The sequence below is a fragment of the Alligator mississippiensis genome, chromosome 2 (genome assembly GCF_030867095.1).
Source record: "Alligator mississippiensis isolate rAllMis1 chromosome 2, rAllMis1, whole genome shotgun sequence".
NCBI classification, from domain to species: Eukaryota; Metazoa; Chordata; order Crocodylia; family Alligatoridae; genus Alligator; species Alligator mississippiensis.
In genome coordinates, this window is record NC_081825.1 from 238,478,017 (window position 1) to 238,493,210 (window position 15,194).

The following is a 15,194-nucleotide window of genomic DNA, read 5'->3' on the forward strand; positions in this document are numbered from 1 at the left end:
GCTTATAAATTTTTGTTCCTAGGCTCATCTTTGGAAGGTATTTCAAAAATTTCCCTTAAACACAAGCATAGTGATGTCAGAAGGGGTCTGGTTGTTCTGTGAGAAATGTGCTCCTAGTGGTATTTGTGCCTCTCCATTATGTATTTTTTTTCCATGAGAATTAATTGTGGTGCATAGTTTGTCTCATTTCACCTGCGTAGTTACCATGAGGGTATTTGGTGCACTGGGTCAGATATATCATGTTTTGGGAAAGGCATGCATAGGATCCGTGAATTCTGATGGGGTTACTTGTAGGAAAGTAATCATGTTAACAAAGCTGCATCTCAGTTGATGTCTGTTGAAGAGTAGGGAGTTTGCTTCCGGTGATAAGCTGGGCAAGGTTAGGGGTTTATTTGAAAGCGGGGAGTGGAGAGGCTGGGAATATTTCTTTCAAGGTCTGGTCTTTGTTAAATAGAGGCTGTAACTGCTTGATGACTCAATCAGTTCAAGTGTGGGGTGGGTGGTAGGTGACCACCAAAGATGTGCAGTCACTGGGAGGTTTCTTTTTGTATTGTAGCAGGTTACTATGGGATATTTGAGTGGCTCTTTCAAAGATATAGTCTATTTCTCTACTGGAATGTCCTTGCATAAAGGCAGATTGCTGGTTGGCAAAGTGGGCATTGCAAATATTCTCCTCAGAGCAGATGCAGTGATAGCTGAGGGCTGACTGTAGATTAGTTTTTGTGGCTTGCTTTGAATGATTGCTGATTTTGTGGATGTCAGTATGGTGATCCATGAGGGTTTTTTTGAACAAGGTGGTTTGTAAGGTGCAATCATAGATGTGGATTGTGGTATCTAGAAAGTTGATGTTAGTGTAGCAATATTTCAAAGAAAATTTGATCAAGGGTTGATAGTTAATAAAACCCATGGAGGAAGTCAGCGAGTCCAGATGATGAAAAGTCTTCTATGTAACCACTAATAGAGGGCAGATTTGATGTCACAGTTTTCTTTCATGTGCTGCGCTGTCAAGGGACTTTGTGCCCACAGCTGTGCCCATGGTTTGAAGGAAATGTTGGTTGTGAAAGTGAAACTGCGGGTCAGGATGAAGTGGATGATTTGTGCAGCGTGTTGCAAATCTAAGTGTCTGTGTTCTTGTATGTATTTCAGGGAGGCATCTGTGCCTTCGTGGTATGGGATGTACTGTACAGGCTGGTGACATGCATGGCTACAAGTATCACCTTCTTGGGGAGGAGATTGATGCTCTGCAATTTGATGAAGTCTGTTATGCCTGGCAGAACACTTGCTTTTTGAGTGACAAGTGGTTTCAGGATAGTTTCTCTGAATCTTGCTAGCTCTTCAACTGTGGTACTCTCACTGAATGTGATGGATCTGCCAGAGCTACCACTGTTTGTGCATTTTAGGGAGCATAGAGTTACACTAAGTATTGACTAGCTAAGGTTCTTATATGTTTTTCTTTTCTTTTTTTGTTTTAAACTACAGTATCAGTTTTCATAAGCTATCTATTTTGCACTGTATAACAGTGCATAGGTTATACATCTCTCTAACATTAGAAAAGTAGGAGATGAGGTGGCAGTTCATGAAATGTTCACATTACTAAGTATAACCAATGTAGACTGTATATCATATGTTCTCAGTTTGGGCAGAACTAGATGGACAGCTTATCAAGATAATATGATGTGTTATTTATATAAATAGCATGTGTCCAATTATGTGCAACTTTGCCAGACTTTAACTGTTTTTCATGCTGGCTGTCTGCTTCCAAGCAGTGTTTTGGAAAAGTACAGCACAAACAGTTCAACTGCTCTTGAGAATGATGCTAAGGAAAAAGACGTTGTTTTGTTTAGGCCTAAATGGGTGGGTGTGTGTATAATATAAAATAGGTTTATATATAAAAATAAATAGTTGTTTTGTTGGGTTTTTTGGCCCTGTGCTCTGGAACAGGGACTCATAACATTCAGGGAGTGACCATTATGCCAGAAGTGAACCAGGCCAGGGCTGTAGGGATGAAGCCAGACTTCTACAGTAATATCTCCTTTACAGGGGTGGGGTCAGACATTGTAACTTTCCAGAGAAAGCTGTCTGTCCTTCGTGCTCAGTGATGCATGGAAGAAGCCATTTAATTTGAATTTGGGGTATAGGGTGGGAGGGTAAAAACTGTACCATAGGTGGGGGAGAAGACTAGAAGAAAAAATCTGAGGTTGGTGGTACAGTGTGGAGGAAACTGTCTGAAAAGGAAGAGGAGAGGAGAAGGTGAAGCTGGGGAGGCTGAAACTGAAGACTGGTGTGGAACACGGGGGTTGGGAAGGAAACAAGAAGCCTGGGAACTAGGACCACCTGGAAAAGGTGCCTGTAACTGGGAACCAGTGTGGGGAAAGGAGGATCTCGGGTTGCAGGGGTAAGGGGGAATAGATTGATTAAGGAGCCAAGAGAGGAATATTAAGGGCCTGTGTACATTATACATTTACATCAGTGCAATCAGTCTTTATACCTGCATGAGCAAGGGGCAGCTAGATTTATATAAACTCCTATGCTAGTGTAAATGCTTTGAATCTGAAGGTAAAGTTACCCTGGGAAAAATCTTTAGTAAAAACACACTGATGTAATGTAAACCAATGTAGATGTAGTTGTCATCTGCTTCCTGAGGTAACTGTTTGCTGTAGGCATATAGGCTCTGACATGGTCCCCAGTGAATCTGGTACCTATTCCTGGATAGCTGCTCATCTGTCTGCTCAGGTCCCTGTGTAATTTACATCAGTGTACAAAACTGGTGCAAGTTACACTGGTGGAAATGTATTGTGTGTCCAACTAGGATTGGGCACCAGTCAACTGAGGGGGAAAAGAGATTGGATGAGGAGCTGGCAGGGAAAGAGCTAGAACTGGCTTGGTATGGATCCTGGGAACAAGGAGTTAGGGGTGAGAGGGAGAATTGGAAATTGCTGGTGGGCAAGGAGACTGGGATTGGATGAGAAGCATGAGGGGGGTGGCAACTGGGATTAGGCAGAGATGAAGAATAGAACTAGGAGAATGAACAAGGGTTTGAGAAGAAACAGGGACAGGTATGGTGCAATAAGACAGAAGGGGTTGAGTTTGTAGGGGGGTTGGCAGTAGAGTCTTTGCCCACAAGAGCACACTATCCTTGAATCTGAGATGAAATCCAGGGTTAACGAGTTTCACCATTTATTTATGAAGCTCACTCAAAATCTCTTACCTCCTTCTAATGCTGGTCCTCATAGAGGATTACAGCCTACTCTTGCTGTTGGTAACTTTTTTTAGCTTAAGTTGCTGTGGTCTGGCTGATGAAGGGCTTGAGTGTTAGTATAATGCCTCTAATAGAACCTGTGTGGACTTTTTTAGTTCTTTTTTTAAGAAAGCCTGGGCTATGACACAAGACACTGTGTTAAAAGAACATTTTTAAGGTTGCAAGTCAGGCATTCAGATGTGAGGAAATGTCCTTTAAAATAATATGTGATCATCTAATTAAAGGTTATATCACAATACATATGCAGAGTGGAAACAAATAAGTTATACAGGCAGTCTTAACTGTGTGATGTGACTAAAATCTAAATGTTGAGTTTTTTAAATGTATTTTTGTGTAATATATAATTTTATTGCACCAAGAAAAGTAAACTACTAAATTCAGCAAACAAATTTACTTGAAATAATCTGTTGCTAGGCATAAAAGGCACAAAAGAGAAGTAGAATGAATGACGGTTTTGTTCATCAATTTCCTTTTGTGGAAGCAGGTCTTATAATAGCTATCAGATGAACTACTAAATCAGCATGGCAGAGGACTGCTGATGCTGTATGTTGTCCTATTTCTTTGCTCCTCTCTGTTCTCACAGAGTCAATCACATTCATGCAACATGGTTTATATTAAACAGAAAGGACTTTTATCAGCCATCATTGCTCACTGTTTAACAGCCTTATGGTGCTACACAATCCATGGGCAATCTACACCAATGCCTGCCCCTTATTTTACATGATTTGAATCCCAGACATTATTTCTAGATAGTTGATTCCACTTTGTGAACTGTACTTGAAGGGGGGAAAAAGTAAAAGTTGTATAAAATATTAAGCCACAGCTTTTTAATATGGTTAGGAAGAAACTAGCCTGCTCTTGGAAAACTTAAAAAAGAACAAAATAAAACAAGGTTTCTTGCCAATATCCAAATTAGAAACCTATAGTTAAAAAATATGATACATTTTCAAAACATGAAATGGGGGTGGGGTGAGGAAAAGGGAGAGAGAGCTCAAAAATTAAATGAAATAATTCTCTGCAGAGACTTAATTTGCCATTCTAGGCTTGGACTTATCAAAGCCTCGTTTCTGACGCATTTCTTCATCCATCTGGTCACTGACTTGCAGTTTTTAAAAATGGTTGAAAAAGGCAAATACTAAAAAGAAGTGAATGAGCAAGCTGCCTACATATGTTTTGCTTGAAAGCATACTTCCTTGAAAGCATAATGATATCTTTTCTTTACTTATCTGCTAAATAAGTATGCCATATGTTCTGGTGGCACACACTGTACATCTTTACTTCCACTGTTTCTGCGGATTGAATTTTGTGCATGTCAAAGGTGATGACATTCTCAGCTGTAAATGGTAGTTTTGGCATGTGCAGTTTATTTTTGCTATCTTCTAAAGTGTTGAAAATAGGAGGGGAGGAACTCCAGATGTGAAGCTGCGGTTTTAAAAGTAATTTCCTTAATATGAATCACACCTGTGATGATTGTAAAAAAATAAAATTAAAATAAAAATGAACTGTTCCAATGAGTAGTCTAGAACATGTTTTAGCTTTCACCAGTTTAATTGTCATGTGAATAGGGAGTTAGAATGTATCTTGCCCTACAGCACACCTCTTTCTGAGGCTTGCTGGGCATCTTTTCAAAAAAGAATAAAAAATGTGGATTTGGTACACATTCAAGCAAATGTGGGTGTATATAAATGAATATGTAGTCTTGTTACATATTCATGTGATTATGCAAATATGCTCCACCATATCCCTCTGTGTGTGTAATATTTCAAGTATACTTCCTATGTATGATATGCCAAATGCTCATGCAGTTCAAGTACAGTTGCCATTGCATATATTTTGAGTACCGTATTGTCAAATGTTGGCTAGGGATTGTGCAGCGCTAACTTAGCTTATATTGTGATTCTTTATGTTGCAAGGCACCTCTAACCTGCTTTCTGGAGAAAAAGAGGAACTAATTTGATAATTTAATTTTCATAAACTTTAAACTCTACAGATTTGTTCACTAATGTGAACAGTATTTTAGATTCCAGGTTACTACTTGAATTTGTAGCCAGAATGTATTAATAGATTGCATCCTATGGTCTATGGAGGCTGGCTGATGGCATTGGGATTAGAATTGTAGCCTCCAAGAATGTAACTCCTAGTATCTTTCCATTCCAATAACTAACAAAAGCAGTCTTTTTCTATAGGAACTGTCACTTCCTTTTGTTTCTAGGCAGATTGCTGACTTGCATTCAGTGAATCACATTTCTGTTTGCAGGATAGGAAACCTCTCAATCCATAGTTCTGTTTCCTTGAAAGAGGTGTTTTTCTCTTTCTTTCAGAATTTCAGATTTCAACAACTCTGAATTTTTTTTTCAGCTTCTTACTTCTCCATTTGAAAACCTTTTCTTGTGAAACCTGAATGTTATTAAAAATAAAGTAGTAGATGGAGGAGTGTTGCACTGGCTCAGGTTGCTAAGTAAAACAGTGCAATTTGATGACTACTTTCAGCCCTCTTCTTGCTGTCTGTATTTTACCCTGCCGTCATTGTTGACACATCTTGACAGTTTCAGTGACCTTTCCGAAAGACTAGTTCGGACATCTAACAGACAAAGGAGGAATCTGATCCTTGGTTACATTTTAATCTGTTTTTATACAAGGAAATATCCTTTTTTTTTGCTTTCAGGAACTAGTTGTGAAGGTTTTACTCTTTCTACATGAAGCAATTGTGAAATGGTTTAACATTGATTTTAAATAAATTGTATAAATACAATACAAATAAATAAATAGTTGTATGAAAGAATTGGCAAGTATGAATCACCTACTCTGAATAAGTAAAATTGCTTGCTAGACAGTTTAAACTGAGGGTACTCAACTCCCAGCCCACAGAGCTATGCCATATGGCCCACAAGGCTCCCCACGGGTACAAAATTTTGCCACTAGGTAGTCTTTGGCTGCTCCCCTCCTGCCAAATTTCCAGACCCTTGGGGAGCCTCAAAGGCTAGCTTGCAGGGTCCTGTGCATTAGATTGTGTGCACAACTAGAGGTGCACCGATATCGGATCAGCACCGATATAAAGAAAATAGATTGTATCAGATATCGGCCTGATGTGGCCAATAATTTGGCTGACAAATGCCCATGCATACACGCAGCCACAGTGCAGCGTGTAGGCAGCGAGGAGCACAACTGGACAGCTTAGAGAGCTGTGTGCAGCTGGTAAGTCTGTTGTAGTACATGGGGAGGGGAGGGGAGGGGAGGGGAGGGGAGGGTCGTGGGAAGGGGCAGATCAACACCCCCCCCACAGTGACAGAGGAAGTAGGGCAGGGGCTAGTGTTGCTCAGCTGGGGCATGGAGCCGCAGCTCATCCGGGGGGCATGGGGCAGAGGGGGGCAGCTCCCACTGCTGCGCACATCCCCAGGGGGTGGGGAATATGCCCCAGATCTGTGTGGGGTGGGGCAGGCTGCAGCCATGGGCTGGGGCTGGGGCTGTGCTGAGCTATTCCTGGTGCGTGGAGGCTGTGCTCAGGGCTGCAGGGCCATGCTTGTCGCCGCACTCCCAGTGTGTGGGGGCTGCATTCAGAGTGAGCAGCGGTGGTGCTGTGGGGGGGGGGGGGGGGAGGGGCTGCAGCCACCCCAAATTTTTCTGTGCCCCCCCATAGTCTCCTGCTAGTGCTGCTGCCACCGCTCGCCCTGAGCACAGCCCCCATGTGCCGGGAAGAGCCCAGCACTGCCCCAGGCCCTGTACCTCCCTCCCTCACCTCACCGGGATCTTGATCTGTGCCACCGTGCCCCTTCCCTTTCCCATCCACCACAGCAAACTTACCAGCTTCACAGAGCTGTATCAGAAATTGGATCGGTATCAGCTGATATGCCTCTTTAAAAATTATTCGTATTAGCCTCAAAAATCTCTATCTGTGCACCCCTATGCACAACCTTACCAACATATTTTTAATAAAAGCCTTGCAAAGGTGAAAATGTAGTCGGGGAAGATCAGCTGCCCACTTCTGGAATAAGAAAAGCTTGCATTCTTAGATTGTGTGCACTTTCAAAAAGGGCTTTCTTTTAGAAAAGTCTTTCTCCTGCTGTGATGGAGGAGCCCTGAGACTACTTGGCCTGTCATTGATCTTGCTGTGATTTAAGGAACTTGTGTAAATGTAGAGTGGTCTAATACAGAGTTTCCCAACCTTTTTTCGCCCCATGGCACACTTTCCTAAATAAAAAAAATCACCATGGCACACCGGATGCAGAGCAGGGCTGGGGGGGCATGTTGGATCGCAGCCAGCTGGACACCAACCCGGGGGGAGGGTGCACAGCCAGCTGGATGGCATTTTGGGCTGGAGCCATGCCCCTGCCTGGCTGAAGCTACACTCCCCATCTGTCTGTGTCCACAGCAGCAACAGGCGGGGGAGTGTGGCTCCAGCCCAAAATGCCACGGCACACCTGGACATATCTGATAACACACTGTTTTGGGAGTTGTATGATATTTTCTTGCTGTCATATTTAAGGAATTAATCCATTCAATTAAACAAAAAAATTAAAGCCCAGTTCCATCCTCCGTTTAATAAGCCTGATGAGATGTGACTGCTGTGTTGAATTTAATGCTTACATGTTTCCTTGTTGCTTTCACATATATGAGTTCCTAGACACAACCTGTAGACAATTTCCTATTGGGAAGCAATGAAAAGTTTACTATCTGCACCTGGCAGCTTGAAAGCATAGTAATGAATGACTCAATAAATAACAATACATCTAGTGAAGTTAAAAAATTGGCAAATAGTTCCAGCTACAATGTGGCTGCGCATATTCCTGACTAAAGAGGCATTATTTCGAGAAAAATGAAGCAAATGATATGGGTATGCTGTTCACCCCTTTTAATCCCCTCCCACCCCCTTCCCCTCTGCTTTTTACTTGTATGGCTTCAGGGTCAATGAGGGAAAGCTAACAGAGAATGAAAATCTAAGAACTTTTTGCTTCCATCGAGGTAGTTGTATGAAATGCTTGGATGACTGAATTCATAAGTAAGTAGTGTAAAAATCTTATATGGTGGAAGTGGAAAGATCTGAAGACATAATATTAGAATTTAGCTATCAGCTTCCTACATATTGCCAGTGCTTAAAGGTATATGTTGCTGAATGGCAGAATTGCAGATTTTGCAGATGTTCAGCTTTCCTCACAACAGTTCTTGTGATCTGACTCTCCCTTCCTCAGTTTTATTTTCTTCTTGTGGAGGGGTATGGGTTTTGTAGAGTGGAGAACTGTTTCAGTTCATGCCTGCTACAGGGACTCAAGCAGGATGAGTCATATAGACCAAACCCAATGCCACATCATAAATGAATTGCTCTTTCTGTGAATTATGAATCATTCCTGAAGAATGTACTTTGTAAAGACATACATACAGTTTGTCATACATACAGGTTGTTACGAGTGGACTGGGTTGGTACTAGGCTACCAGTTGTACTTAACTGTTTGTACAGACTTTTTAAAATAGAACATTGGAAAGCTTAGAGCAAAAGCCATGTCCCAAAATAGTCTTTAGTTTAGCTACTCATTTTTCTCTATTATAACCCCCCCATCCATAAAACTGTTGTCAGAACAGGTTGAGATCTTATGAATTTGATTTCTTAATTTGCTGTGTCAGGGTTACTACCAAATACTGTGGTGCAGTCCATTTTTATTTAAAGTATTCCTTACCTGACAACCAAAAAAACTGAGAACAGGGTTAGCAATTGAGTTTAGAAGTCAAACCTTTATCTCACTTTTACTGTCAGCTCATACTGTAAGCAGTCTTTAATAAAGTGCTATTACCTGATGTATTCTCTCTCCAGGCTATGACTTCTGTCAGGTCCTCCAGTGGTTTGGTGAGCGAGTAGACCGCATTATCCTCCTCTTTGATGCCCATAAACTGGATATTTCTGATGAGTTTTCAGAGGCCATTAAGTCATTCCGAGGCCAGGATGACAAGATTCGGGTGGTGCTTAACAAAGCTGACCAAGTTGATACACAACAGTTGATGAGGGTCTATGGTGCGCTCATGTGGTCCTTGGGAAAAGTGATTAACACTCCCGAGGTGTTGCGAGTCTACGTCGGTTCTTTTTGGGCCCAACCTCTTCAAAACACTGAAAATCGGAGGCTCTTTGAAGTAGAGGCCCAAGATCTCTTCCATGACATTCAGAGTCTTCCACAGAAGGCAGCTGTGCGAAAACTCAATGATCTCATCAAGAGGGCAAGACTTGCAAAGGTAAGATGCAAATAAAACCAATTTTGTTTTAATAAGGATTCTCTTCTACTTGTTTCACTTTTTTTTTTCTCTCTCTCCCCTCCCTTTTTCTCTCCAGAAACCTGGTGTTCTCTGGAAAGAAAAAGAACTTAAGTCTACTATATACTCTTGTACAGGCTGTATTTTTGGTTGACTTCGCCATTAGAAGTCACACTTCCTTCGGTAAGGAGTTTTAATGCTGCTTACTGAAGATAACTAAATAGCTAGTAGCCAAAGAGATGATGAAGAAAACACAAGATGTCCCTTCAGCAAAGTGACACTTTCACTATCTTCATAACAGAAGTCAGAGTTCAAACACCATACTTGTCTGTCCATGTCCCCTCCCCTCTCACCTATATGCCCACTTACACATATTTTAAGGGCATATAACACTATTGGTTAATACTAGCACTGTGGCTAACCAATATTGCTATTATTAAGCAACTTCCCCTAAAACTGCACATACTGCGCATGTTGTAGTGTTTAAAAAGTAGCACTGCTGCTACAGCAAAACTTGCATTCATTCACTTAGCAAAATGGCTCCCATATCATTTTTTCCATGTTCCAGTCAAGCAAAAAAAATCTCTCCGTATTAAACCTGCTTTATCCTCAGTCCAAATCTTCTAGATGGACACTAAGCTCATATTACCTTCTATGTCCAGAAGAAATTCCAGTGTCTGACGTATCAGGGAGGAAGAAAGTTGTAAGACCTTTTCTTGGAGGGCCAGGGTAGTCCTATCTGTTTTCAGTTAGGGAAAATTGTATTTGCATGTGCAATCCAGGTAACTGGGCAGGCTACAAGAGCCACCCGATTTATATATAACCTAGTTTGCCTGAGTAAATACTGAGATGTTGTGCATGTATACCAGGGGCGGGCAATTATTTTGGGCAGAGGGCCGCTTACTGAGTTTTGGCAAGCCATCAAGGACCGCGTGACAGGTAGCCGGGGCAGATAAATATTAATTTTCTAAGTTTTTTTGGGGCCTCGCGGGCTGGATAGAATGGTCTGGTGGGCCACGTCTGGCCCACGGGCTGCATTTTGCCCACCCCTGATGTATACAGATACATTTCAGAACTTTGTGGCTGTGGTCAGTGCTGCCTTTTGAACATGTGTGTGTAAATGCTGGTAAACTTCTAATTAAACCAGCATCTGCTTATTTGTAAAGCCTTCTGAATCCTCACCAAATGTTTTTTATGAATTTTAAAAGCCTTCTGATAATTACTTACGCTATTCTTCATGAGTAACCTGCATAACGCCTACTTACTGCCTGTCTTCTGCTGTACATCTTTCATGCCTTGACACAAACTGAATTAATTAGGTGTCAATTGATGGGTCTCTAATGGTTTCTTTAAATAGTTCCATCATAAACTGCTTTCATTATATAACATGGCAAGCCCAGTCAGAGTAATAGCAAAAAAATGCATCTGAATTCTTTTCTTTTGCATAACTCTGGTTACCGTTGAGTAATCAGTGTCAGGCACCTATTAGGCAGTCCAGCCTGGCCTACTTAACCTAGTTGCCTCTACCTGCTTGGTGTGTCTGACTAGTAGCCCTATCCCAGCTAACGAACCAGTTGGCCACTGGGGAGAACAGCCTACCCATTTAGTTCTGCCTATAGCAGCAGGTCAGTCAACAGTTCTTCTGAATGTCTGTTCTGGTATGGCTCTGATCCTGTACTCCTGAGTCTTCTGTGTTCCTGGACTCTGGCATGTTGGATATTCACCTTGGATCCGGTAACTTGGCCACTGACTCTTTATTCCCCCTGATTCTGGTTCTAACTCCTGATATATGCTGGCTCTGTGTCTGAACCTTGGTATACCCTGACTTGGCTCTGGCTTCTGGTATACCCAGACTTTGTCTCTATTTCCCAGTTGGTTCTGACTTTGGCACTGGCTTCTAATTCTGTAGTCTTGATTTGGGCTCCATCCCTGATTTTTCTCTTGGATCTGGTAACTTGGTTGATTCCTCTGACCTCCTGACTCAGCTTGGGGTTTGGCTCCTATCCTTTCTCTCTGGCCTCCTATCATCCCCCTGCATTCCCCAGCAGGAATATACATTTTGTCTGTAAGTCACCAGGAAAGAATGATAAAGCAGTTCAGATCTCCCTGGGATGTGCCCCAGGAGATGACACACAGCAAAGACGCCTTAACTTAGACAAGGCATTTCAGTGTGATTTACTGGGATGCTTTGGCCTGAAAGCCAGTCCTTCAAGCCAACTGTACAGTGAGGATATACTGTACATATACCCCTAGCATCTTCCAACTGAGCTAGCATCCCTGACTCAGTAACCCCTTTGGGCAACATGCTGCATGCAGCTTGAAAAATACCTTTCATCGTAGAAGTAGTTGTGTCTTGGTAAGGCAGCAGTCTGGAGCCAGTGGACCAGATAAATGTAAAATAGTAGTGTCTCCTGCAACTGTGGAATTGGACTATCATGTGCAGCTCTGTAGTGAATTTACTGTTGAAAATGGTCTATATTTAGGGGTTAAACCATGTAAAGTTGTGAAACACCGTCGTGAACACTGGTTCCAATTTAGTATCACTTAATAAAAACTTTCTACCATCTTGTCTCTTCTCTTTTGCTGTGACAAGGACCAGGCATCACCTTGACTGTTTTTCTTTCCTTTTAAAGGATGCAACAGGGTAACAATTACATATGGGAGTTCAACAGCTAATGAAATCAGCCAGTGTAATTCCTTGCCAGAAAGGTAATTACAGCAAAAGCAGTGTTATCCGGCACTTTATCAACCACAAAGCTCCACCAGCCAGCATCCAAGGGACATGGCAAAAGCAAAACCGGAAGTCCCATTTCCGGTTTTGCTGCCACAGGCCAAGTTCTTCTCTTTCCTCACTTCGGCCCAAGGCCCAGGGCAAAGCAGCCTGTGTGGGCCCCCCTCCCTGTCCCCCAGCACACTGATGCTGGGGAGTGCACCAGATGCTGCATATTTGATTAACTGGCATTCCCCATTTCCAGGGGATGCCAGATAACAAAGCTTTTGCTGTAAGTCATTGGGCACATCTACATGAGATGCTAGACTAATTCTACTACGCATTACCGCAGCAGGCAAAAACCATGCTAATGTGCAGTAGAATTAGTCTACTGTACATTAGTGTTACAAAAAAAATGTGTTGGTGCTACTGCACAGTAGCTCTGATTATGGTGCATTAAGTTAGTACCTTTTATTAGAGGTGTTAAACTTAATGAGTTGTATTTACAGAGTATTAGTGAACATGTAGACACACCCAGTGACTTCTTCTGGCTTTCTAATTCCAGGGACCTATTTTGAGTGTGTTTCCCTTTATGGAAAGTGCACCAGCACTATGCGGGAGGTCACAAATTGATTCGCACACACACACACACACACACACACACACACACACACTCTGCAGGCTGAGGGAAAACAGTTAATCTCAGAACCTGGCTTGAACCGACAGACTCCTGTGCTGGCTACCAAAGACCTTTTGGAGCACATGGGAGCAGCACAGAACATCCTGTTCTAGTCTCATCCTCTCGCCTTTTGGCATGCTTAGGCCAAGCATGCCAGCAGCCGTGAGGGCACTGGCAGCACAAGTTCTACATCACCCCACACCTCTCCTCCCCGAAGTGTTGGAAACTGGGGTATGACCAGTCAGGGAAAGTTATCGGGTACGTGGGCAGAGTTCATGGGACAGGTTCCCAGGGAACTGGGAGGCTGAAGATCAAGTCAGGGGAAATAGCCGATGCCAAGGTCAGGGTGAGCCAAGCATCCGAACTGGAACCAGAGCCAAGTCAGGGTGAGCCAGAGGTGAGTTGAGATAAGGCAGGGTTCAGAGCTGGAGTCGGAATCAGAAGCCAGAGCCAACCCAGGTGAGCCAAGAGTCAGGGCCAGAGATCCAAGTAGTAAAGCAAGGAAAGCCAGGAACAAGTATCTAAGTCTTTGTCTGGACAGAATACTGTAGCCTGGGTCTGGCTTTTAAGGGCTGGAATGAGTGCAGCCTTAGGATGGCCTCTAGTGGGGGCAATCACTGCGGCTCTCCTAATTGCCTCACTAGAACCAGCTGGGCCCAGGGCACTGATCTGGGTTTGCCAAATTGCTTCCTCTATAGCCTCAGGGAATGAATTGCCTTGATTCTCTGATTGGGACTGGCTGGGCACAGGGCTCTGATCTGACCTTATTGCAACAAGCAGCTTTCCTTTGTTAGAGGTTCAGCAGTAAAGCAAAAGAAGTTTAAAAGTTCTCCCCTTCCTCCCCACTTCCCAAAAACAGGAAAGAATTCAAATCAAATTAACCTAGTCAGGTGAAATTCATAGATGCTAGGGTCGGAAGGGACCTCAACAGATCATAGAGTCTGACCCCCTGCCCAGGCAGGAAAGAGTGCTGGGGTCAGGTGACCCTAGCCAGATGCCTATCCAGCCTTCTCTTAAAGACCCCCAAGGTAGGGGAGAGCACCACCTCCCTTAGAAGCCCATTCCAAATTTTGGCCACCCTTACTGTGAAGAAGTTTTTCCTGATATCTAGCCTAAATCTGCTCTCTGTCAACTTGTGACCATTGTTCCTCAAAAGGAAAATTGTTGCTTTTTTTTTCTATTCCAGCAACACTAAAATGCAGATTATAGTGTTTTGAGGTTTGCCTACATGGGAAAGCTATCTAGGTAAACAATAAAGTGTGAATTTTAAACCACAGTAATTATCCTGGTATATATGGACGTTCGTATTCCAGTGTAAGAAGAACTTTTCCACTTGAGTGTTGTTTGGCAAGGGATTTAAGCTATACCAAAGATATAATGACTCCTACACTGGAATAAGAAGCTGTCTCTGAGGTTTATACTAATTGAATTATATTGCTTTTTTTTTAAACTGTACCATATAATTATACTGGTAAAACTATCCTGGGTGAAGTAACCCTAACTGAAATCTTTCTGAGGTGTGGAAAATAGGGAAACTGAGCATATTCATATTGCCTACTGTGTCTCAGCAAAGAAATATGCCATTTTGGCGTCATGTCCTAATGTTTATTTCTTAAAATCTTAGGATGTTTTTTTTCTGATCTCATCGGAACCACTTCCAAAGTATCTGGATAACATCTTATTTAACACAAATTCTGTTTAATCTGTATTCAGATGTGGGTGAAAGTAAATGAAGAAAATATTGGAAGTATAGTCAGACTTCTCAAAGTAGAATTTTTAAACATGAAACTAGTATTTTCATGGAATGTGCTAAATTGACAGCCATGAGAATGGAAGTCAACTGCTTATCCCTAAAATAGGCAATAATCTAATCTTGTTTATATAAAATTTAAGGTAGAATAGCTGTTGCATGATTTCTTAGGCAAAACTTCAGTCATCTTTGAACAAAATTGCTGTGATGTTTGTTGGTTCCATGTCTCCCTCGCTGCTTTGCCTGTCTTGCTGAAGGTTGGAGCAGACCCCAAAATAAAACAGAAACATACCAACTGGTTGTCAAATTCTGGGCTTTATGTTTTCTTTGGAGCATCAGCTCAAAGTCATGTGAGGTTTAGGTCATAGTTGTAAAGTACTCTGAAGATGGAAAGTGTTCATATCTCTACAAACATATATGATTATTTGCAGCAGCTTAACTGGTAGGACTAATTGCTAAAGTACAGTGACTTGTGCCTTTTGAACTTTCATGTCTATATTTTCTTTTTCCTAGAAGCCTTACTATGTGCTTGAAATCCATTTAATCTGTCTGGCGTCTTAAA

The 15,194-nt window shown here is 42.2% G+C and overlaps 1 protein-coding gene across 1 annotated transcript in view; it reads left to right on the forward strand.

The window, feature by feature from the left end:
* Nucleotides 1-15,194, forward strand: part of EHD4 (EH domain containing 4) — a 56,658-nt gene that overhangs the window by 24,396 nt on the left and 17,068 nt on the right. Inside the window, exon 4 of the mRNA XM_006270321.4 lies at nucleotides 9,063-9,475. Coding sequence (XP_006270383.1) covers nucleotides 9,063-9,475 — 413 coding nt within the window. The remainder of the gene's footprint in view (nucleotides 1-9,062; nucleotides 9,476-15,194) is intronic.